At 42.2% G+C, this 25295-nt stretch overlaps 1 protein-coding gene across 4 annotated transcripts in view; it reads left to right on the forward strand.

Annotated features, from left to right (window-relative positions):
* Positions 1–25295, forward strand: part of smarca4a (SWI/SNF related BAF chromatin remodeling complex subunit ATPase 4a) — a 39192-nt gene that overhangs the window by 10244 nt on the left and 3653 nt on the right. The window contains exons 6-31 of one of the 4 annotated variants that reach the window (XM_028598663.1): positions 436–691; positions 1617–1743; positions 1900–2073; positions 2991–3164; positions 3262–3429; positions 3528–3578; positions 4485–4615; positions 4850–4913; positions 5007–5119; positions 6205–6352; positions 7289–7452; positions 7902–7968; positions 9211–9321; positions 9424–9666; positions 10698–10811; positions 12680–12787; positions 12915–13001; positions 13102–13148; positions 14954–15120; positions 15232–15395; positions 17497–17724; positions 18979–19056; positions 20278–20496; positions 22414–22676; positions 23938–24046; positions 24398–24499. In XM_028598663.1, the coding sequence (XP_028454464.1) occupies positions 436–691; positions 1617–1743; positions 1900–2073; positions 2991–3164; positions 3262–3429; positions 3528–3578; positions 4485–4615; positions 4850–4913; positions 5007–5119; positions 6205–6352; positions 7289–7452; positions 7902–7968; positions 9211–9321; positions 9424–9666; positions 10698–10811; positions 12680–12787; positions 12915–13001; positions 13102–13148; positions 14954–15120; positions 15232–15395; positions 17497–17724; positions 18979–19056; positions 20278–20496; positions 22414–22676; positions 23938–24046; positions 24398–24499 (3677 nt within the window). Of the gene's footprint in view, positions 1–435; positions 692–1616; positions 1744–1899; positions 2074–2990; positions 3165–3261; positions 3430–3527; positions 3579–4484; positions 4616–4849; positions 4914–5006; positions 5120–6204; positions 6353–7288; positions 7453–7901; positions 7969–9210; positions 9322–9423; positions 9667–10697; positions 10812–12679; positions 12788–12914; positions 13002–13101; positions 13149–14953; positions 15121–15231; positions 15396–17496; positions 17764–18978; positions 19057–20277; positions 20497–22413; positions 22677–23937; positions 24047–24397; positions 24500–25295 lie in introns of all 4 variants that reach the window. The other 3 variants (XM_028598664.1, XM_028598661.1, XM_028598662.1) reach the window with 3 other exon arrangements.

Raw genomic sequence — 25295 nt, forward strand, 5'->3', positions numbered from 1 at the left:
CTGGAACAGATGAATGTAGTGGAGTAACTAAAGTAACTAGTAACTAAAGCTGTGACAGATGAATGTAGTGGAGTAACTAAAGTAACTAGTAACTAAAGCTGTAACAGATGAATGTAGTGGAGTAAAAAGTACAATATTTCTCTCTGAAATGTAGCGTAAGAGCGTAACATTTGTACTTAAGTACAGTACTGGAGTAAATTTACTCTACTGTAGAGTACATTTACTCTGTAGTTACATTCCACCACTGATTACATTACATGTTGTTTATCTGACGCTTTTATCCAAAACCACTTTAAATGAAGTGCTTTCAACCCTGAAGGTCAGCAAGAAATAAGTGCAAGCACATGAGCTTCAAATGAGCCGAACTACAGAGAGCCACGCGTGTTGATGCGCACACGCAGCGTAACGCCACCTCCTCTGATTGCTCTCCTCCAGGGCCGATGGTGAATGCTGCGGCCCCGTCAAACCCTCCCCAGAAGCTGATCCCACCTCAGCCCACGGGCAGACCTTCGCCCGCTCCTCCCTCAGTTCCCCCCGCCGCCTCCCCAGTAATGCCGCCTCAGACGCAGTCCCCGGGACAGCCTGCCCAGCCCCCTCCCATGATGCTTCACCAGAAGCAGAACCGCGTGACCCCCATCCAAAAGCCCCGCGGGCTGGACCCAGTGGAGATCCTCCAGGAGAGGGAGTACAGGTGAGAAACTAGGGCTGCTCAATTATGGAAAAAAAACATAATCGCGATTAGGGTTGGGTACCGAAACTCGGTGCCAATAGGGCACCGGTTCCGACGTAAACGGTAGTAACGAGACCGAATAAGAACGAAAATTTCGGTGCCTGACTTTACACTACACTCGACAGCAGGTAACGTTAGCCTAGCTTTAGCTAGCAGCTGGATTAATCCCGGTTAAAGTGCTGACAGCTAACGTTAAACAGCCTTTTGCCTTTTTCACTTTCCTTTATTGTGATATATATATTTTTGTGCATGTTATACCTGTAGGTTTACAAAGTGAATAAGTCCAAAGGTACTTACCATCTCCAACAGAAAACACTGTTCACCAACTGCTCCAAACAGCTCTATTGTAGTCCAGCCTTTACTTCAGAGACCAACGTGGTCACTTTGTAACACACGTTATATTGCTCACCTAGCTGCTAGCATGGCACGCCCTCATACTCTGCTTCTGACTGGCTAGTAGTCCTACATGAACATAATATGAGCACTTTAAGCTATGTCTGTGCCTTACATGCGACACACAGTGGCACACTACCCTCCAGTGCTGACAGGCTATTACTCGTAACGTGTTACCAATCAGGCGGGACATGTGGTGAAACTACAAAGGTGGGGACTTCAGACGGGCTGCATCAGGGCCAAAGCAGCACAATTTAAGAGGAATTTGATTGATTCCGATAATGATAAAAAAGCTGAATATCGCAGCTGATAATCGCCCAGGCTGGCAAAAACTGTGACACAAAGATCTTGGTAACAAAGTGTGAACCAGTGTGGAGTTTTATCAGAGAAGTTCCATTACAATTATTTTTGCCTTGTAATTGTGGATGATTGCAAGGCATTGAGGAGAAAAACAGTGGTTTTGAATATAATGTTTTTGACGTGTATTCTTCAGGCTACAGGCGCGTATTGCTCACCGTATCCAGGAGCTGGAGAACCTGCCGGGCTCTCTGGCCGGTGACCTGCGCACCAAGGCCACCATCGAGCTCAAGGCCCTGAGGCTGCTTAACTTCCAGAGACAGGTAACCATGAAGTTTAGTAAAGTATAGATATCTGTCGCACATTTGGGACCTCTGCTTATAAAATGCCCCTCCAGCGTCACGGTTCTGTCATTGTTTTCCCCTGTGGCGTAGACGCAGTATTCAACATGTCCCCTTTTTTTTTTCTTGTGCTTACAGCTGCGTCAGGAGGTGGTTGTGTGCATGCGACGTGACACTGCTTTGGAAACGGCCCTCAACGCCAAGGCCTACAAGCGCAGCAAACGGCAGTCTCTACGCGAAGCCCGCATCACCGAGAAGCTGGAGAAACAGCAGAAGATTGAACAGGAACGTAAACGTCGTCAGAAACACCAGGTGGGGACCGATTCCTGTGGCCGGTTTATAGCAGGGTGAAGACATTCTGTTGGCTGGTCTGTAGCAGTCCTTGATCGTATCTAACAAAACGTCCTACTTTTAGACATTTGCGGCTTCCTGTTTGGTGCTGGAGGGAGCGCACCCATTGGTAGTTGACAGTGTTCACGTCGTTAAACTTTACTACCAGGTCTGAAAACGCACGATAATCACAAACACGTTTGATTTTGTTGGAACGTCCAGACAGGAAAAAGACTGACTCGGACTGAGTTTTATGACCACCTTACACTGAACGGTTGAGACGACAGGAGCCCACTCCAATTACAGCAAGACTCCCGGGATCTCATCCTGATATTGGAAATTAGTCTGAGCCAATGGAATCGCTTGAAAAGTGGTTTGGTGTAAGTCGTCACTGAAGAAGGCAGAACTAAAACAGTAATATTTCTTAATAGGGCTAGGCAATATATCGATAATATATCACTATCGATATACAGTATGAGGTGCGATATCGTCTTAGATTTTGGATATTGTTACAGTATATCGTGATATGACCCAAGTGTTGTCTTTTCCTGGTTTTAAAGACTGCATTACAGTAAAGTGATTTACATTTTCTGAGCACACCAGACTGTTGCCTTTACCCACATAGTTATTATATCAACATAACTGGTGATTATTTATCAAAAATCTCATTGTGTGCATATTTTGTGAAAGCACCAACCCTACAATATCGATATCGAGCTATTTAATCAAAAATATCGGCATATTTGATTTTCTCCATGTCGCCCAGCTCCATTTCTTAAAAGAACAAAGAGTAAAAACAGAATGTTTTAAAAAGAGAAACAACGGCTTCATTTCTGTTCCCAGTATTTCTAGAATCTAATAACGGTGTTTGGCTTTTTGTGGGTCTTTTCTGTTGATAGGAATACCTCAACAGCATCCTGCAGCACGCCAAGGATTTCAAGGAGTACCACCGCTCCATCACGGCGAAGCTCCAGAAGGCCACCAAGGCGGTCGCCACCTATCACGCCAACACCGAGCGCGAGCAGAAGAAAGAGAACGAGCGCATTGAGAAGGAGAGAATGCGGAGGCTGATGGTGAATCTCGAATCTACAAGCCAGACGCCTAAATGCAAAAATAAGTGTGTGTTTGCTATTCAGCGTCGAACATGTGAATCTGTGAATCTCTCCCCAGGCTGAAGATGAAGAAGGCTACCGTAAACTCATCGACCAAAAGAAAGACAAGCGCCTGGCCTACCTGCTGCAGCAGACGGACGAGTACGTGGCCAACCTCACTGAGCTGGTGCGCGCGCACAAAGCCGTGCAAGCTCTCAAAGAGAAGAAAAAGAAGAAGAAAAAGAAGGTAAATCTTTATCGTTGGCATAGGTGATGCATCTCTTCGTAGGTTTAAATTCCCTTTTTGTTTTTTTGTGTACTTAAAATTTTCCTTCATGTTTTCAGAAGCCAGAGACTATGGAGGGTGGTGCTCCCACCCTGGGACCTGATGGAGAGGTGATGAACTACTTAAATAAGATGTCATATCTTTAAAGGGCAACTACGGTATTTTTCAACCTGAAGCCTTTTTGAAAATGTTTTTGTGTGACTGATGGGGAACAATCAATCTTTGAAATTGGTCCGGTATTAAGAAAGAAAGAAGCTGCAATGCAATTGTGCACCTTCAGTTTCTGACCACTAAAAGTTCTGTTGTTGACAGACTCAGATTATTTTTCTAAGTGTCTGACAACATTATGGAAAGGATCCCTACAGAGATGGACCTTTTTGTTAAAGGTTAAAAAGTAATGCCTTTTTGTTTAACCAGAAATGGCTCGGCCACTGCCATTGCCAAACTCACCAGACTCCATTTGAATAAACAGTAATTTTGTCAACGTAAAACACACTTCGTTCAAAGTCGACAGAAACAAAATAAAACTATCAAAAGCCGTCTTGGTTCATCTTTCCACTGTTCCAACAATCACCACTCTGGTTTGGTTGAAATAAACACTTAATTCACCCATTTACATGTGAAAATATGCTGGCTCTACACACTCTAAAAGTCCTGATTATTTACATGGAGTCTGGAGTTTGGCAATCACGATTTCAGGGCTAATTCACAACCCTACTCTTTAACTAAAAGGTCTATATCTGTAGGGATCCTTTCCATAATGTTGTCAGACACTTAGAATAATAATCTGAATCTGTCAGTGGCAGAAACAGAACTTTTAGTGGAAGGAAACTGACGCTGAACATTTGTCCTGTAGGGTTACGTTGCATTAATTTAAAAATAGGGTCCAGGTTGAAAAATATACAAGTGACCCTTTAATGTGCAGTTTGTTGATATATCTTGATATGCAACACGCTTTTAAATTTTTTTTTTTTTTTTTTTTTTTTTTTTTGTCCTCCTCTCTTCTCTCCTCCCAGCCTTTGGATGAGACCAGTCAAATGAGCGACCTACCGGTGAAGGTGATCCACGTGGACAGTGGAAAGATCCTGACTGGGATGGAAGCACCTAAGGCTGGCCAGCTGGAGACCTGGCTCGAAATGAACCCAGGGTCAGTGTCAAGTCTGCACAATATCAGTTAGTTTGTTGGATTCAGTGGTTTAAGTTTTAATGATAATGCTGGAAGCAAAGTTGCAACTCGTATCACAGAGCATTACACAAATCAACACCAAAGCCTTGTTCACGCAGATAACAAGATGTCCTTCAGGAGAACAGAAGAGACAAACCCCTTTTTATCTTTTGAAATAGTTTTAAATCTTGTCAAAAACCTTTTGTCCCTCTGTAGATACGAAGTAGCGCCGCGTTCAGACAGTGAGGAAAGCGGTTCAGAAGAAGAGGAGGAGGAGGAGGTACATGACACAGTGACCTTTACATCAAAGCAAAAATGGTCTCTCGTAATTCCCTGCAAACAGTTTTCTAAAATCTCCCTAATTTTTGGACAGGAAGAGGAAGAGGAGCAACCTCATTCCTCTGCAACTCAAGCGGAGGAGAAGAAGAAGATCCCTGACCCCGACAGTGAAGAAGTATCTGAAGTCGACGTCCTGCACATCATCGAGTAAGATGGAACATCTGAGACTTTGCCGTTTAAGATCCTGATCTTTGATGCTACATCTACACTACTAAGTTTTCATTTTGAAGCTACGATTTTGAGACAAAAACGATCTCCGTCCACATGAGTTTTAGTTCCACTAATCTCCGTTAATATTAGCACGTCTGGCAACACACATCACATGACCATTCACACACACTGGGCATGTGCGTGCCGGTGTTAACCGGAAGCAGATTGTCTGTCTGACGTTACTCTGTTGAAAATCCTGGATGTAGAACTTGAAAACACAGAAAATACTTTGAAGAAAGAACAACAGTGAAAAGTAAGAGCAGGGATTTATTATCTTGGAGCGATGCAGAGGTGGAACTGTTACTGAAAGGTCTGTAAGCTACCTAACTGATAAGACTGATGGATGCGAGTCATGATTCCAAATGTCTCGGTTTGTGTCCGTCCAGACTACACAGCAACCCCGGAGTTTTCAAACCAAAACGGGGGCAGCAGTGTTTCCAAATGACTCCGTTTTAGAGGCTCTGAAGCGCCACAGTAGTGTGGTCGAGAGGCGTCAACGTAGCAAAAGATATTAATTTTATAAACCAAAACCTAGTAGTGTAGGTGTAGCCTTCTTTACACACTTTCTCCTGACCAAACACACTAGTGTATTCACTTTACAGCCTAAAATATACAATTGCAGATTTCACTACGATCATTGGAGACAACGTTTAAAACAAAATGTGTTTTGCTTGGCTTATTGCAACCCTTACAAAGCAACGCTGGAGTTTTCAAACCAAAATGGGGCAGCCATGTTTTCAAATGTCTCAATTTTAGGGGCTCTGAAGTGCCGGAGTAGTGCTGATGGCGTTGTGTAAACGTAGCAAAAGTGATTTAAAAAAAAAACAAAAAACGTAGTGGTGTGGGTGTAGCCAGAGTCTCCAATAACTCTAAAATTACATTTGGCAATGATTGTTACACAAAGATACCTTTTACATGTTAACTTATGTTTATTTTGTATATATGGTTGTTTTTATTTGTTTTGTTATGATTTGAAAACCCAAATCTCACTGTATTTTCTTACAACCCTCTGCTTCCACCAGACACGCCAAGCAGGATGTAGATGATGAGTACGGTAATGCAAGTTTCAACCGAGGCCTGCAGTCCTACTACGCCGTGGCTCACGCTGTCACTGAGAAAGTGGACAAGCAGTCCACGCTGCTGATCAACGGGCAGCTCAAGCAATACCAGGTACACCACCAAAAACTCTCGTTATTCACGAGGGAGTCACACTTTAATTTGTAGTGACATTAAACTAGATGGTCTAATGCAGGGGTGTCACAATCAACTTCACTAAGGGCCACAATGGAAAATGAGACTCGCCCCAAGGGCCAGACGTGTAGTTAATTGACTGTACTATTGCATGCCTCATATAGCCTTCTAACTTACAGTTTGGTCCACATAAAGCCCTGAAAAAATCAGCAAAGAAAAGTTCTTCAGCCGTCAGAGAATTTAGCAAATTAAGAAAAACAATGATTACATTTTGGGGCTTCCACACAGCCGACTCAATAACAACCTGTTTCACATCCTGAATATGAAAACTCTCTGGTTGTGTGGGAGTCTGAAAACTTGCCAAATTCAGATTTTGAGTGTCGTGTAAGTGCAGTTTGAAAACCAGTTTCCCGTCTTTTCGGTTTGGTACACAACTAGGCAGGCCAAAACTGATTGTATTGTATATGAGAATCAGAAGATTTATTTGTCATTGTACAAAATAAACAACGACATTTTTAGCAGTAGTTCACCCAGTAACATAAATCTAAATTTTAAAGACAAGAAATAAATAGTATAACAACAAATTAGAATGAAATATACTCATAAAATTATGTAAACACACAAAGATAGAAACATACACACTAAAAGTACTAGTTACTGCAAATGGTCCGTACGTGAAGGTGTGAATGTGTGGGCGGGTGCTAGTGTGTGTCGGTGTGGTGACTGCTTGTGGAGAGAAGCTGTTCCTGAGTCTATCTGTGCCGGTCCTGGTTGACCTGTAGCGCCTGCCAGAGGGCAGCAGGTCAGACGGGGCCGGATCCAAATTTGCGATGGGCTGGATTTGGCCCGCGGGCCATGAGTTTGACACATGGTTTAATGAGTAAAGTAAACTAACTTTGACGTGTTTCTGGTCAGATCAAAGGTTTGGAGTGGCTGGTGTCGCTTTACAACAACAACTTGAATGGCATCCTGGCTGATGAGATGGGTCTGGGGAAAACCATCCAGACCATCGCCCTCATCACTTACCTCATGGAGTACAAGCGCCTCAACGGGCCCTTCCTCATCATCGTACCTCTCTCGTAAGCACTCCTTCCTCAGCTCCTTGGCGGGTTTATCTGTAAACACAAACTTAAAGGTCCCATGGCATGAAAATTTCACTTTGAGGTTTTTTTAACATTGATGAGTTCCCCCAGCCTGCCTATGGTCCCCCAGTGGCTAAAAATGGTGATAGGTGTGAACCGAGCCCTGGGTATCCTAAAAAGAGACTTCAGATACAGTATTAGGGGACCACTAAGGTCTATATAAAAGAGACTTCAGATACAGTATTAGGGGACCACTAAGGTCTATATAAAAGAGACTTCAGATACAGTATTAGGGGACCACTAAGGTCTATATAAAAGCATCCAAAAAGCAGCATGTCATAGGACCTTTAAGAGACAAGAAAGTGCTTTTACACAAAGTTGTACGTGTTGTCCTTTCATGTTGATATGTGTGTAGAGTACAAACCAAACGTGTCTCTTGTTTTCAGAACTCTATCAAACTGGGTCTATGAGTTTGATAAGTGGGCCCCATCTGTCGTGAAAGTCTCCTACAAGGTTAGTTGCACCTACTTAGATATTCTAGTCACTACAGATGTTCCTATTCCTATATTTGAAATTGCGTATTGGCCGATACCTAATACCGATCTGATACCAGTAAGTTAAAATATGTATATGTTTTTAACATGTATGGTATATATATTAACTTAAGCCTTATACTACTAACCCTGTATGGATGTAGATAGAGATAATTTATTTATCCCGAAGGAAATTAAGGTGTCCAATAGCTTATACACAACATACATACACACAGCCACACAGACATATGACATCCACACACACATACTACAAAAATACAAAGTACAAGACACAGAGAAACAAACAATAAATAAATAAAAGTAAAGGGAATAAATGGTAAAGTTGTATGGCCTGGCTCAGGTTAAACCCTTTGTAAAACGTGAACAAATTCATTCATTCAACCTTTATTTGTATTCAAGAGATCATTGAGGGGCGGCCCTCATGTAAAATTACATTGAGTCAGTTACAAAGACGACAACAGAACATCAACAGATGACACCACTATAAGAAAAATTGAAAAAAACTTTCTAGAAACAAACACAGAGAATGATTGCTATAGAAGGTTCTTTTATCATTAAGTTACACCAGAGACGTTTGCTTTGCAGGCTACTGTTATAGAGCGGTGAAGAATTTATTTCCAATTTGGTCTGCTGCTAATGTTAGTCAGAGCTAACCTTAGCGAACGCCTGTTTTATCCAAGTGAAACTGTTCCTTTTTAAAGTAGATTTTTTGAGGGGCAAAATTACGTGGTATTGGAACAGCATGAAAACCGAGGAACTCTTTACTCGAGCCTTTATTGATGGCCGGGTTGGCATCAATACGAGTGGGTAGCGCATATACTGAGAGGTGTATGCCTCGACGAAGAGGTGCTATGCATCAGCCGCATCAATAAAGGCTTTTTAATATTTTCTTCAGTTTAATGGTTTTCATACTGTTCTGATACTTGGATTACTGCTGCACCAAAGAGAACCTTGTTAGACTTTTTTATTTTTTTCTACCAACACCAAAAAGAAGCACTCCTTTTTCTGTCTTCGCTTACGTGGTATTGGATCGGTGCATACTCGCCGATACCAGCATTTTAGGCAGTATTGGAGGCATTTGGGAACAACTCTACTCATTGGTCACTTTTTTTTATGATAGTAAGAGTGTAAAGGTCACTTACGCTTTTAATGATTTATGCCGTTGAAAATACACGCTAAGCAAGTTGTGTTCCATTTCCAGGGGTCTCCAGCTGCTCGCCGTGCATTCATTCCCATCTTGCGCAGCGGCAAGTTCAACGTGCTGCTCACCACATACGAGTACATTATCAAAGATAAGCAGGTGCTAGCAAAGGTAAGAAAGCATCTTTAGGTTTAGGTCACATGCCTCAGTTTTTTCCCGCCTCTTGCCTCTCTTTCTAACTTCCACATCTCCCCCCCCCCTCCCCCCCCCAAGCTTCGTTGGAAGTACATGATTGTGGACGAAGGCCACCGTATGAAGAACCACCACTGTAAACTGACCCAGGTCTTGAACACTCACTACTTGGCCCCGCGCCGCCTGCTGCTCACAGGCACTCCACTGCAGAACAAGCTGCCCGAGCTCTGGGCCCTGCTTAACTTCCTCCTGCCCACCATCTTCAAGAGCTGCACCACGTTCGAACAGTGGTTCAACGCACCCTTCGCCATGACTGGAGAGAAGGTGAGTCCAGGTCTGGGAGGCTGGTTTCAAAACCAGCCAAATGGGTAGTGAATGTTCAAATGATACAAGCCACTCAATAGATTATCTTTTATTTTTTTGGCTGGTGAGTGAAGCAAATCTACCAGCCAAATCAATATTTTTGGGGTGGGAGGGTTGTGCTGGCTGAATTCATGCTAAAGTCAATAACAGAAGGCTAACTGTAGCTTTGCTCTCCTCCCAGTGAAATCTCCTTGGATAGTTAGAAGGAAGGAGCAGGGTGCGCTAGCTCGCTAGCTTGCTAACTAAGCATAAGATAAGTCCACTGCCCATACAGCTACTGTAGCTAACGTTATTCAATTGTTAGCTAACCCAGCGCTGTTATCCACAAACGATCGTACTAAAAATAAATTAATAGGCGCGTTGAACGTTCTTGTAACCTTAAAACGTTACCGTACACATTAGCTTGGGGGCTGGCACGAGGCACGTGTCATAGTATCACACGGTAGTAAGATATTAACAGAAAAGAAGTGAGTATTAGATACGTTGAACGAATACGGACGCCAAAATCGTGTAATCAAGTACTCCTCCCCATCCCTACCAGGTAGCATTTACAACTAAATCTCCGCATTATAATGATATTTGTCTGTCTTTTGCTATGTTTTGTATTGTGCTATGGACTGTTTTTTTGTGTCCTGAATAAAGTAAAGTAATGAACTGCAGTATTGCAGTGTGTATATATATATATATATATATATATATATATATATATATATATATATATATATATATATATATATATATATTAATTAAGTGGTTGTACATTTTTAGCCTATTTTTTGTCTCTTGTATATACATTTTTACATTCTTTCCTTTTGTATTTTTTATCTTGGTTTTTCGAACAGTTATTCTTGTATTTTATCCTATTTATTATTTCTTGTGTATTCTGTATGCATGCTGTGTATATTTTGCTGCTGTAGCACTGACATTTCCCAATTCAGGATCAATACAGTCTATGTAATCTAATCCTCGCGTCCCTCTTTCTTTCCCTCAAGGTTGACCTGAATGAAGAAGAGACCATCCTGATCATCCGACGTTTACACAAAGTGCTCAGGCCTTTCCTGCTGCGCCGACTCAAGAAGGAAGTGGAGGCCCAGCTGCCCGAGAAGGTCGGCCAGTTCAAATGAGATTTCATCTGTCACGATTTCATTCCTGCATGAGTGGTTCCCAATCTTTCTGTGGATATTTATTGAAGGTCCCATGGCATGAAAATTTCATGCCATTTCAAAATTAATGTGTACCCCCAGTGGCTCGAAATGGTGATGGGTGTAAACCGAGCCCTAGGTGTCCTGCTCTGCCTTTGAGAAAATGAAAGCTCAGATGGGCCGATCTGGAATCTTCTCCTTATGAGGTCATAAGAGGAAAGGTTACCTCCCCTTTCTCTGCTTTGCCCGCCCAGAGAATTTGGCCCACCCATGAGAGAGAGACATCGTGGGCGTTTCTCAATACCAAGAATGCAAACTACGGACTTGTGTTCTTGGGGAGAACGTTCTTGCTGGTTGTTCTTGGAAGAATAAACTCGCAAGTTCACAAGCACAGAAAACGCTGTTAACAGTTTGAGACGATGCGTTCTTCCTGTTATTGCTCAACACCCCCAGCACAGAGGCTACCTGCAGGGCTCCAAAATACCAGCTAGAAATAAAAACCACAACAATATAACCACTTTGTATTAAAACAATCTCCGGAAAAGAAAACCTCATAATGCTACAACAATTGCAATAATATTGAAAAATAAAACTAATTGAGCTTTAATTTCATTGTATTGGTTTAGCTCAAACACCCCTTACTTATTCAAAAGAGTGGAACGCGATTAGCATATAAGTTTAAGTCAGTTTAAATTAAACAAATAAATAGGCATATGCACTGGTGTGTCCTATGTGTTCCTATTAGTGTTATGTGGAATTATCATTTCTATATTATTGTAGTGCACTGTATATGCCCAGGGAGATGGAAATTAGAAATTCAAATTATAAAGGTTGGTGTCTCCCCTTTAGTCTACATAACATGTCATAGCGTGTTACCACTTTATGTACAACTGTTCATTTATCATAAAGTCTGAAACTCAACTTCTAATAAATCAGAAGATAAATACACCAAAATATATGAACTAACTACAAAATATAATGTAGGCTATAGCCTATGGCATAATTTAAACAAGTCTCCCGAAAAGAAACTGGTGTATCTCATAGACTAATAAGTGTGTGTGTGTGTGTGTGTGTGTGTGTGTGTGTGTGTGTGTGTGTGTGTGTGTGTGTGTGTGTGTGTGTGTGTGTGTGTGTGTGTGTGTGTGTGTGTGTGTGTGTGTGTGTGTGTCCGAAAAGACAGTTAACCACACGTGTTGTGATATTTACGGGACCTCCGTCTTTCAGCGGGGTCTCAGAGTGTGACTGTCCGAGCGCCAAGCTAGTAGCCCCGGAAGACGCAAGCTGGCGGCAGCGTCATTTTATGGAGCTCCGAAAACTTTTGCGCAAATTGTCAATTCGGCAAAGATTTTCGCAAGACCTAAAATGTTCTCAGAAGTGAATTTAGTGATGAATAAGATGGCGAAAATTGTTAAAATTGTCCCGTTTTTGGGCTGTCTATGTACTAGAAATCCAACCATCACTGAATGCCGAAATGAATGTTGGGATACAGGTGCTGCGAAGTTCATACAAGTTACCAACCGATGTATCCTCGGTAAATGGGCGTGTCAAGAATACATCCGGGAATTTTAACTGTTCTTGGCGAAATGCGAACTTGTGTATTGGGACAGTACTTTGGCAACACGAGATGACGTTTCACAGGGACACAAGAACACAAGTCAATAGAAGAACACTTATTGGGAAACGCCCCATGGCTTTCAAACAAGCAAAGTGGTAGTTGGTCAAGGCCACACCCCCACCTTGCACCATGTCATGGGACCTTTAAATCAAGTAATCAATATAATTCTGCGTCTTTGCTGAATTTTTTCTTCTTCTCTCCGTTTGTTGGTTTGTAGGTGGAGTATGTGATAAAGTGCGACATGTCGGCCCTACAGAGGGTTTTGTACCGACACATGCAGGCCAAGGGAGTCTTGCTCACAGATGGATCAGAAAAAGACAAGAAGGTAAGAACCAGAAGAAAGTCTTTCAATTTCATCCGTGAAATCTTATTTTGTAGACATTTAAGATATAAAATAATACAATAATTAGAAACTAAAAGGTGGTTTTCCCTCCTAATTTTTTTTCCCCCAGGGTAAAGGTGGCACGAAGACCCTGATGAACACTATCATGCAACTGAGAAAGATTTGCAACCACCCTTACATGTTCCAACATATTGAGGTACCAGACAGAAGCTCCACCTTCCTCTAAAGTAGTAATAAGAGTAGACGCAGTTTCAGATAAAATTCATGGCAACATCCATGTTTGTTTTGTTTTCCAGGAGTCTTTCTCTGAGCATCTTGGCTATTCTGGTGGAATCGTGAGTGGGTACGTGAAGCTTGAATTATGTGTGTTTTTTCCTACACCTGTGTGTCTTGTTGATGCATATGGAGGACCTCCAGGGGCATGGAGATTGAAATAGAGCATGTATTTATTTATTTAATATCTAATTGTACATTAAAAACTGAAATTTAATAAATTGGTTTTCAAATCCATTAATTACTTCATTAATGAATAGAGAATTTTTTTTTCGTAAATAAATGCATAATTTAAAAAAATACTTAAATAATTTCCTAATACAAATTTTTTAAATCTATTTGAAAATGCAGTTTCCAATAAACAGAAATAATCAAAGTCAAAAAAACGAAATGAAGAATACAGCTTTTAATAAGGCATCTGAAAGGACAATTCCTGTCCTTGTCTTTGAATCAATTTCCTAGCTGCTTTTTCTTAGAAATTGACTTGTAGCCTGGTCCTACCAGACTCTGGTACACTAGCCTGGTCTTACCAGACTCTGGTACACTACCCTGGTCCTACCAGACTCTGGTACACTAGCCTGGTCTTACCAGACTCTGGTACACTACCCTGGTCCTACCAGACTCTGGTACACTAGCCTGGTCTTACCAGACTCTGGTACACTACCCTGGTCCTACCAGACTCTGGTACACTAGCCTGGTCTTACCAGGCTCTGGTACACTACCCTGGTCCTACCAGACTCTGGTACACTAGCCTGGTCTTACCAGACTCTGGTACACTACCCTGGTCCTACCAGGCTCTGGTACACTACCCTGGTCCTACCAGACTCTGGTACACTAGCCTGGTCTTACCAGACTCTAGTACATCAGCCTGGTCCTACCAGACTCTGGTACACTAGCCTGGTCCTACCAGATTATGGTACACTAGCCTGGTCCCACCAGACTCTGGTCTATTAGCCTGGTCTTACCAGACTCTAGTACACTAGCCTGGTCCTACCAGACTCTGGTACACTAGCCTGGTCCTACCAGACTCTGGTACACTAGCCTGGTCCTACCAGACTCTGGTACACTAGCCTGGTCCTACCAGACTCTAGTACATTAGCCTGGTCCTACCAGACTCTGGTACATTAGCCTGGTCCTACCAGACTCTGGTCCATTTCATTAGTCCAGAGAGTCTGGCCACTCTCCATTGACAAGTGTTAACTTCCTTGAAGGCAGGTACTCTGTTGAAGTTTAAAACTATTGGATCTGCCCAGAGCCACTCTGGATCTGCCAGAACCAATCGCTAACGTTTGGTCGTGACGTCAGCTTAGCATCGCTAGCGTTAGCCTTAGCTAACTCCTTCACCACTAACGGAGCGAGCTGGAAAATCAAACTGTTCCCGAACCCCGTGGGGAGGAGGGCCACGACATCATGGCCCCCAACACAACTCAGCAAAGATTGTTCCTTCTCGGGCTTTAACTTCTGGATATTCGGCAGCGTTGCCACAACGGACCGAATGGCTTCCCTCGCATCTTTCTCCGCCACCATTACAGAACTACAACTCAAACTAGCGCACAACCTCAACGTCATCGTTGAGGTCAAGCTCTCTGATTGGTCTCAATCTAGACTCCATCTAGACAGGTTTGCTTTTGTTCCCAGAGACCGCAGTAGCCTTAGTGTTTATGAAAACCATAAACACTTATATTAACACTTACATATATTAACACTTACATATCCTAAAATCAGAAGTGTAAGAAAAACAAATAATGTAATTGTTATGCCTATGCCCACTCTAATTTTGAATACAAATAATTTTGGTGCCTCAACAAATGCAGACAACTGCACATCCCTAACATGTTGCGTACTGGCTCATTGTTCCCCCTTCTGCCCGTCCAGCCCGGACCTGTACCGCTCATCTGGGAAGTTTGAGCTGCTGGATCGCATCCTGCCCAAGCTGAGGGCTACTGACCACAAAGTGCTGCTCTTCTGTCAAATGACCTCACTCATGACCATCATGGAGGACTACTTTGCCTACCGTAACTTCAAGTACCTGCGTCTGGACGGTGAGACCTCTCCCCGAGTATTTGTGGGCCTGCCGCTGTCACCTCATCGTACGGAAACGATGAGGGATTCACTTCCCTTTTTAACGATCTGATCTTTCCCCGCCCCCACAGGAACCACCAAGGCAGAGGACCGCGGCATGCTGCTAAAGACATTCAACGACCCGGCCTCGCAGTACTTTGTGTTCCTGCTCAGCACCAGGGCTGGAGGCCTGGGCCTCAACCTGCAGTCGGCCGACACCGTCATCATCTTCGACAGCGACTGGAACCCACACCAGGTACTCAAACGCAAATATATGCTGTATGGGTGTCACGGTTTCTATTTTAAAATTAAAATTGAGCGAAATAAGCTTTAAATTTCGAGAAGCAGGATCGGCAATGCCCCCAGTATTTTTTATTTTTTTCTCTTTCTACCCCCATGCCTACTTGTGCATGTCCGAAGAAAAACGACAACAGACACAGCGTAGCTAGTGTTTTCTCTAGGTTTGTGGAAGACTTGGGTGCACGTATTTGTCCGCGGGGTTTAGAGGTCCGCCGTCAAGAAAACTTTACTTTTTTATTTATTTAAAAAAAACATCAGTTTGGACCATTATTATGACCATATCTGTGTCTAAAACTTTGGAAAAGCTAGAGCAGATACAACATAAATAACAATTTAAAAGCTTAAAGACAACTACAATCATCCGATCTGAGAGAAGTCATTTAGTAACATTCATTGGGCTTAGGTGGTGCCCAAAACGGCTTAAGAAACTTTTGTTACAACTGTTGTAAAGCACCCTTCTGCTACAGTATAGTGTATATTTACTGTATAGTGGCTCTTATTGTGGCATTGAAAATATTATTTTCTTTTTTTTTAAGATTTTATTTTTGACAGGACAGCTGAAGACATGAAAGGGGAGAGAGAGGGGGAACGGGTCTTAATTTTCCTAAGTCTATGTAAATCTGCCTCTAATGCTCATTGAAATGTTCCCGCAGCGCTTTAGAAGTTTTTTTTTTTTTTTTTTTATTCTGTGGTGTTGTAGTTCTTTCTGTCGCTAGTGCAAATATAATTTTGTTAATTATGACTACAAATGAGACCAACATGCAACTTATATTGCAGCCAATCTAGACACCAGTCCTAAAATGCCAATGAGGAAATCGGGGAATTGTTTTAGACAATGTTTCTGGACTCTGACATCTTTGTTTTTGATGTCGTGATATACAGAAGGTCCTAAATTTCATTCATAATGGTCTTAAAAAGGTGTTAAATTTTAATTGGTAAAACCTGCAGATAACCGCTTTTAATTTAGTGTGTAAAAGTAACAAAGATATTCAGTACTGATTGTGTTTTTCCTGCCACACAAGTATCCTAGCCTCGTGAGACCGTCCTGATCTCATGAGATCCAGTTTTCTACTCCCAGATCAGTCTGGCATCTTGAGATTGAGAAAATTTGGAGCCGTTCGCCAAACAACCGACCAATCGGCGTCTGTTTTGAGGCGGGTTTAGGTGTGACGCAACGAGAAGCGCCTGTTCAGTCTAAACAACGTGGCGGCTTCCAAGGATGAGATGAGCGTAGCTATCGCAGCAAGTTTTATCCTAATTAGAAAGTATTCCTTCGTTGAAAGAAAAAAACTGCACTGCATGCTTTTTTTCGGAGGAAAAGATGTTTTTGCTCTTCTCCCGACTAGTTTCGGCAAGAGTTTGATCTGATTGGTTGATTTGGCCCGTCTATCACCAACATAGGTGGTGATAGACAGATGGTTTATCCAATCAGCTAACCAGGATTTTCACCCCTTCCCAAAAGTTCTCCAACGGAAAGTTCCCAGATGGATATACCGAGGCGAAGCGATCCATCTGTCGGAGTCAGGTTACCTTTAAAGTATATAAAGTAAAATAAAATAAAACAATGCAGAAAAATCCAAACAACAAAACAAAATGACAAAAAAAGTGCCGAAAGCGTCAAAAAGAGCACCAAAAGAAGTAACTAAAGCTGTCAGATTAATGTAACAGAGTAGAAGTAGAAAGTGGAATGAAAGAAAAGACTTGAGTAAAGTACAAGTGTGTAGGCTACTTAAGTACAGTAGTCTAGTTGAGTAAATATCGGCTACTTAGTTCAATTCCACCGCTGGAAATCAAACTAAAATCAAAAGTATGAAATCCATCTGGTGGAGTCACCACCACCACCACCACAACAGTGTTGTTCTGTGTGTTATGTGTATGATATGTATAGTTGTGGAGTATGTTACCATTTATTTCTGTAGCCTCTTGGCCAGGTGATGTTTGTAAATGAGAAGTTGTTCTCAAACAGTTTACCTGGATAAATAAAGGTTTTAAAAAAACAAACAAAAAAAAACCCGCTCCCTCCACCTGACCTAACCCGCGTGTTTGTGCTCCTCCAGGACCTGCAGGCCCAGGACCGAGCCCACCGCATCGGGCAGCAGAACGAGGTGCGCGTGCTGCGCCTCTGCACCGTCAACAGCGTGGAGGAGAAGATCCTGGCGGCAGCCAAGTACAAACTGAACGTGGACCAGAAGGTCATCCAGGCGGGCATGTTCGACCAGAAGTCGTCCGGCTGCGAACGTCGGGCCTTCTTGCAGGCCATCCTGGAGCACGAGGAACAGGACGAGGTCGGGGCTCGAGGAGGCTGTCGTACTAGGGGGGCGTGGGTGGGTGTGATCCGAACCTGTCGCCATATTGCCCACCCACCCACATCTGCCTGTGTGCTGCCTCACTTCTCCATTCTTTTCTCTTTCTCTTCATTTCTCTCTCCTTCCCCAGGATTTGTGAGCTTTCATCAATCCAGACTCCTCCTTTCTGTATTTCTGCTTCAAACCCATGATGGTTACAAAGATACTATGAGATGCTGATAGAAAAACATTCCCCTTTTTTTTCTCTCTCTGCTGTTTTTTTTTCTCTGCAACTATACTTTGTTTCATAGGGATGCATCACTTTATTGGCCAATATTCGTGTTGATACCGAACGGCAAATAAGAAGCCGTTTACCGATGGTAGTGGCCGATATTTATTTATTTTGTCGCATCAATTTTGCGGCAGCTGCATGTTGTGTTGATTATTAGCGGTCAGGCTCTAACATAGCTAGCATATGTTGCTACTGCAACTGCTGATTTTTGGGAAGAAGCCACTGGCTAAACACGACTCAGGCATGACGTAAGAAGGCAATGGATGTTGTGCACATGTGTGGTTTGTTCATAAATTAAAAGTGATAGAGAATATTTCACTGTCCGAGAAAGATCAGCTACTAGAACGTTGTATTGTGTACGAAAAACACAAAGTCAAAGATAGGCATATATACGTATGTTTCTATAAATCTACATTTAATTTGTTTCACAAAGCTGTGAAAGTACTGAAATGTTTCCTCACTGAGCAGGTAGTTGTATAGCAGCTAAAAAGAATCTTTTTATTTGAAGACTGTTAAGTTAAAGGTTGTTTCATGAATTTGTATGGTTGAATTTGTGCTCATTCAGAGATTAAAAATTTTAGTTTATGTAGTTATTTTCTTGAAGATTTCTCTTTCCCTCGCACAAAAGAGGGAATAAATAACAAAAACCTCTATCGGCCAAATTGTAATTTTAAACTTCAATATCGGCCCAGAAGTTAATCGGTGCATCGCTACTTTTTATCCCTCTTATTTTCTCTCTGCTTTTCTATCCTGCAATAATGCTTTTTTTTGCCTCCTAATTGTAACAGGACAATGTAATTCTACTGATAACTCAAACATTCACAAATACTAAACTATTTACATTGTATTGAATACATTTCCCCCCCTTCTGTGTAGGTGAGTTACTAGTTCAGAGACGTGGCTCTGAGGTGCCACATTAAGTCTACACCTTCTTCCACTTACTCGTCTTTGTTTGTCTGCAGGAGGAAGACGAAGTGCCCGATGACGAGACGGTCAATCAGATGATAGCCAGAAGTGAAGAGGAGTTTGAACAGTTCATGGTTAGTCCCTCTTTTCCATATCGATTATTAGATACTTTGTCGTTTTATAATCTGATTCCACTAATCCCAAAGTAGCCCACAAAGCAAGCAAGGAATCAGCTTTCAGCTTCTACGCTTCTAAGGCTATGTTCGCATTTGGCTATTTTTTTCTTTTTTTTTTTTTTTCTTTACAAGAAAAAGTTGTCTAGCGTGCTTTTGTAGTAAAAAGCTGGCAGCATTTCTATACCAAAAAGCAGCTGAGAGCGTCTTTTGTTGCTATAACAACAGCTACTGCTACACCATCCGTGCTAATGTTGCATAAAACAAAGTGAGAGAGAGAGATTCTAACGTTCGATAAAAGCGAGACGTGCTAACGTTAGATAAAATGAAGCAGTGGAGTAAGTTAGAGAAAGAACAGAGAGAGCGAGCAAGAGATGCTAACGTTAGATAAAATGAAGCAGTGGAGTAAGTTAGAGAAAGAACAGAGAGAGCTAGAAAGAGATGCTAACGTAAGATAAAACAAAGTGGTGGAGCGAGGTACAGATAGAACAGAGAGAGAGATGCTAACATTACATAAAACAAAGTGAGTTCCCCATACAGGGAGCACCTGGTCATATTCTATAACTCGCTGTGCTCCGACTCCATTTTTTCTTGTTATGGAAACGACAGGTCTGGCTATTCTGCTTGTCATTGGTCGGCTGTCATAAAAGCGTTTAACGTGGGGCTTTTATTTAGTAAAGTTTAACCTTTTTCAACTTCAAAAAGCAGCAGAAAAAGAAGTCGGCGGTGGCGTTTAAAAAAAAATGCTCAGGACTTTTTTGAAAATACGGTTTACTCCGTACAGGATTATAATGTAAAACAGACGCTGGCAGCTTAAAAAAAGACTCCAAGTGTGAACATAGCCCAACACTGGAACATCCTGCCCAGTTATATCAGAAACACGAGCTCGGTTGACTCTCTTTCAAAACTCAAATGAGTTTCAAAATTAAAATTCAGGCTTTTTTCTACTTTTAGCTCTGTCCATTTTTTTATATATATTTTTTTTTATTCTCTTCTTATGAACGTCTCTTATGTATGTTGTCATGTTGTTTTTTCTGTAATTGTTATGTTACCACACTTTAAAGCACTTTGAGCTGCATTTAAATGTATGAAAGGTGCTATACAAATAAAGTTAATATTATTATTATTATTATTATTAAAGTTACTAATCTCATGCTGCATTTTTTTGTGTCTTAATTCCAGCGCATGGATCTGGACAGGCGCCGCGAGGACGCCCGCAACCCTAAGAGGAAACCGCGTCTGATGGAGGAGGACGACATGCCCAGCTGGATTCTGAAAGACGACGCCGAGGTCGAGAGGCTAACTTGCGAAGAGGAGGAGGAGAAGATGTTTGGCCGCGGATCGCGCCAACGCAAGGAAGTGGACTACAGCGACTCGCTGACTGAGAAACAGTGGCTCAAGGTGGGACGTTATGTTCAGTTGTTCAGGCTGTTCTCGTGAACCATTCGTTTTCTTTAACGAAAAGTAATCCGTATGTATTCCACATATTTAATACTGAACGCACCACATTGACTGCAGCGGTAAAAGCCCGCAAAGATGGGTTTACATGTAGGGACCCTCATTATGCTACAGGGGAAGTGTGGTGATATTTTGTTAGTGGTGTAGAAATGGAGATTTATTTTTACTTTACCTTTACTTACCCTCTGCCCCGAAAACTAACGGTTTGGGCTAAAACTGGTCACATTCGATTAGCATGAAAATTAGGGGTGGTACGGTTCACAAAACCTTCGGTTCGTATCACGGTTTTAGGGTCCCGGTTTTCGGTTCTTGTTATTTTTTCTTTTAATCTTTAACACTCCAGAATATACTTCAGCATATAGCTAAAATTAGCATATTGAATGCATGTTGCACAAAACATGCACACAGTGGCAGTTCTATATTGTTTTATTTCATCATAGGTAACATGAAATCCAAAATGTTCCCACACACCAGACTATAAACGACGCTGGCGCATTCCTCCAGCTCTGGGCAGCCTCTCTCCCACCTGACATCTCTACAGGTGACGTGACTCCACTTGATGTCGGCTCGGTGTCTCTCAAAATCGGACAAAAATCTTTTAAACTGACCTTTGTCGATCTGAAATGAAGACAGATTCAGCAACTGCATGGCCTATTTCTCTCTTAAAATGTTTTCAGAAACACGTTTCGGTGAACTATTTTAGTACAATATGAGATCGTATTCTGAACGAGCCGCCATGACAGTCTGTTTTGAAATTAGGGACCAGCAAGACCCATGTGACGTGATCGTCCAATCAGCTGCCATGGGTTGCGTTTGTCACGCCCATCCCGCTAGTCATTTCCAGTATGTTTTTTAACATAGGTGTCGAAAATGGGCACTACGGCAGTAAGAGGTTAGTGCACATTAACAGTGGACTGACGAACCGTGCGGTACACACATGCTCCGAACCGAGACTAGCGAACCGAGACTAGCGAACCGAGACTAGCGAACCGAGACTAGCAAACCGAGCGGTGTTTTTTCATGAACCGTACCACCCCTAATGAAAATATATCCCAGAGAACGGTCGACTCTGTACCCACATGTTATTAACCCCTAGGTTAATTTTGCGGCGGATTTGTCCTTTTAAGGGAACCGGTGTTTTCACCCCAAACCACAATCTTTTTTTTTCTATTCTTAACTAGTCATTTTGGTGCCTAAACTTAACTTTCGTCACCGCAGGACAGTCACCTTTTTGTCAGCTAAACTCAACTGCCACGCCTCTGAAACAACTAGGGCTGTCCTCGACTAAAGAAATTCTTAGTCGACTAACACTTATAGGATTTTGTCGACTAATCGATTAGTTGATTTAATTGACAGAGCTGTGCGCTTTGAGAGGTGGTTAAGACTAGAAAAGCACAATATAAATGTAGTTAATTAACCATCTGTAAAACTGAGTTTCTCCACAATTAATCCTGCAAAAGCACCACTTTAAATCTTGTGTTTACCATAAATGTGCTCATGAGTTTCTTGGAAATGAGTAATTAAGCATGAATAAGCATAAAAAAATGACTAATCGACTAAAGAAATCTTAGTCGACTAAGACCAAAACGAGAAAGAGGTGGCAGCCCTAGAAACATCCGTAACATCACAATGCTTTGTACCCGACTCAGTCACCTTTTATCGTTTATATTTACATGCGACCGGCTGGTAGTCGCCGCATTTTCGTAGGCTACCGTACGAATTGTTGTGCTTAAGTTTTTCGTGCATTAAAAGAAGCCGTTCTTGAGAAGGCTTTGAGTGACTTTACATCTTTAGGAGATGGAAGAGAATCAATGTAAAGAAGTTTTTTTTATGCTCACTAATAATTTCTCCTCACCACAGGCCATAGAGGAGGGAAATCTAGAGGACATCGAGGAGGAAGTGCGCCACAAAAAGACGACCAGAAAGCGCAAGAGAGACCGCGACCACGACGGCGGGCCGGCCACGCCCAGCTCCAGCAGCGGCCGTGGGCGGGACAAGGACGAGGAGGTGAAGAAGGCGAAGAAACGCGGCCGCCCGCCCGCCGAGAAGCTCTCTCCCAACCCTCTGTCCCTCACTAAGAAGATGAAGAAGATCGTCGACGCCGTCATCAAATATAAGGACGGGTGAGAACAGTACCGCATATCTGTCAGCACACTAGGTAACGTTGGAGAGATAACCTCCGTATGACTGTCACTATCATCTGAAGAAATTATATTAACGAACGTCACGATCACAGAAGGCTTGTCATGTGGACACGCTGATAGTTTTGCTGTCGTTACTTAGAATTCCTCATGGGGAGGACAGACACAACGCACTATATCTTTAAAGGTCCCGTGGCATGAAAAATTCATTTTTATGAGGTTTTTTTTAACATTAATATGCGTTCCCCCAGCCTGCCTATGGTCCCCCAGTGGCTAGAAATGGTGATAGTTGTAAACCGAGCCCTGGGGGAGGGAGGGAGGGGGAGGGAGGGAGGGAGGGAGAGAGAGAGAGGGAGGGAGAGAGAGAGAGAGAGAGAGAGAGACTATCTTCCCCCCTTCCTCATCAATAGCTCATAATAACAGAAATGGCACATCCTAAGTTGTGGCTGTAATTCTGCACCAAGGCTGAATTTCAGGAAAGAGACTTCAGATACAGTATTAGGGGACCACTAAGGTCTATATAAAAGAGACTTCAGATACAGTATTAGGGGACCACTAAGGTCTATATAAAAGAGACTTCAGATACAGTATTAGGGGACCACTAAGGTCTATATAAAAGAGACTTCAGATACAGTATTAGAGGACCACTAAGGTCTATATAAAAGAGACTTCAGATACAGTATTAGGGGAACACTAAGGTCTATATAAAAGAGACTTCAGATACAGTATTAGAGGACCACTAAGGCCTATATAAAAGAGACTTCAGATACAGTATTAGAGGACCACTAAGGTCTATATAAAAGAGACTTCAGATACAGTATTAGGGGACCACTAAGGTCTATATAAAAGAGACTTCAGATACAATATTAGGGGACCACTAAGGTCTATATAAAAGCATCCAAAAAGCAGCATGTCATAGGACCTTTAAGATTCTCTGACTCCAGCTTGTTAAATGTGAATGTTCTAGTTTCTTCTCTCCTCTGGGACAGTAAACTGAATATCTTTTGAGTTGTGGACAAAACAAGATATTTGAGGACGTTTATCTTTGGCTTTGGGAAACACTGATTCACATTTTATTTTTTTTACCATTTTCTGACATTTTACAGACCAAACAACTACTCCATTAATATAAACAATAATCAAGCATGAAAATAATTGTTAGTAAGTTGCAGCCCTAGTCATTTTTAGATTCAGCATCGACTGACAGAGATGCATACTAAGAAACCATCGCCCCTTGTATCAGTAGTAACGGGCGACAGCTGAGCGAGGTCTTCATCCAGCTGCCCTCTCGCAAGGAGCTGCCCGAGTACTACGAGCTCATCCGCAAACCAGTGGACTTCAGAAAGATCAAGGTAGGGATAAAAAGTCACGCCCATGTGTTCTGCATCTTAACATTTTCATCATTTCTTCCTTTGTGCTTTCTCATCTACTGATCATCGTGCCACTTGGTTGGTACTATGCATGTAGCTTGTACATTTTATTCTACACTTGCATATGTACATTATTTTGTATTCCTCTTAGTATATCTTTTTCAGTATTAGTACTGGCATTGAGAGCTTTTATCTTATTTTATTATCTTATTTTGTGCGTGTAACTTGCTGCTGTAACAGAGTAATTTCCCAGTTTGGGATTAATAAAGTCCATCTATCAGAGTATGTACCGTTTGTCTGACTGCTGCCCTCCGTTGTTCCCTCCTTCATCAGGAGAGGATCCGCAGCCATAAGTACCGCAGCCTGAACGACCTGGAGAAGGACGTGATGCTGCTGTGTCAAAACGCCCAGACCTTCAACCTGGAGGGCTCTCTGGTGAGTTAAATGTAACTCGGGTATTTTTCAACCTGGACCCTATTCTCCCATGTTTTTGTGTCTTATGTGACGTGACGTGATTGTGTAAGCAAGACTGCGGCAAACATTAATGGGCAATTGTGCACCTTCAGTTTAGATTAATCTTGTAAGTGTCTGACAACATTATGGAACGGATCCTTACAGAGATAGACCTTTTAGTTAAAGAGTAAGATCCTTTTAGTTTAACATGAAACAGCCATGAATTGCCATCTCCCAACCCACCAGACTTCATTTGAATAAACCGTAATTTTATCACACTTTACTCAAAGTCGACCGAAACAAAATGAAACTATCAAAAGCCATCTTGGTTCATCTTTCCACTGTTCCAACAATCACCACTCTGGTTTAGTTGAAATAAACCCTTAATTCACCCATTTACATGTGGAGATATGCTGGCTCTATACACGCTAAAAGTCCTGATTATTTACATGGAGTCTGGTGGGTTTGGCGATAGCGATTCTGGGGCTGTTTCATGTTAAACTAAAAGGATCTTACTCTTTAACTAAAAGGTCTATCTCTGTAGGGATCCATCCCATAATGTTGTCAGACACTTAAAATAATAATCTGAGTCTGTCAGCGGCAACAACAGAACTTTTAGTGGACGGAAATTGAAGGTGAACATTTGTCTGGTAGGGTTACATTGCAGCCTGGTTTGCAACTGCCGATTGCGTTCTCACTCAATACTGGACCAATTTCACAGATTTTTATTCACGTCATTCACTAGACACCACTGCATGGGAAAATAGGGTCCAGATTG

This window comes from Perca flavescens, chromosome 15, assembly GCF_004354835.1.
Source record: "Perca flavescens isolate YP-PL-M2 chromosome 15, PFLA_1.0, whole genome shotgun sequence".
NCBI classification, from domain to species: Eukaryota; Metazoa; Chordata; class Actinopteri; order Perciformes; family Percidae; genus Perca; species Perca flavescens.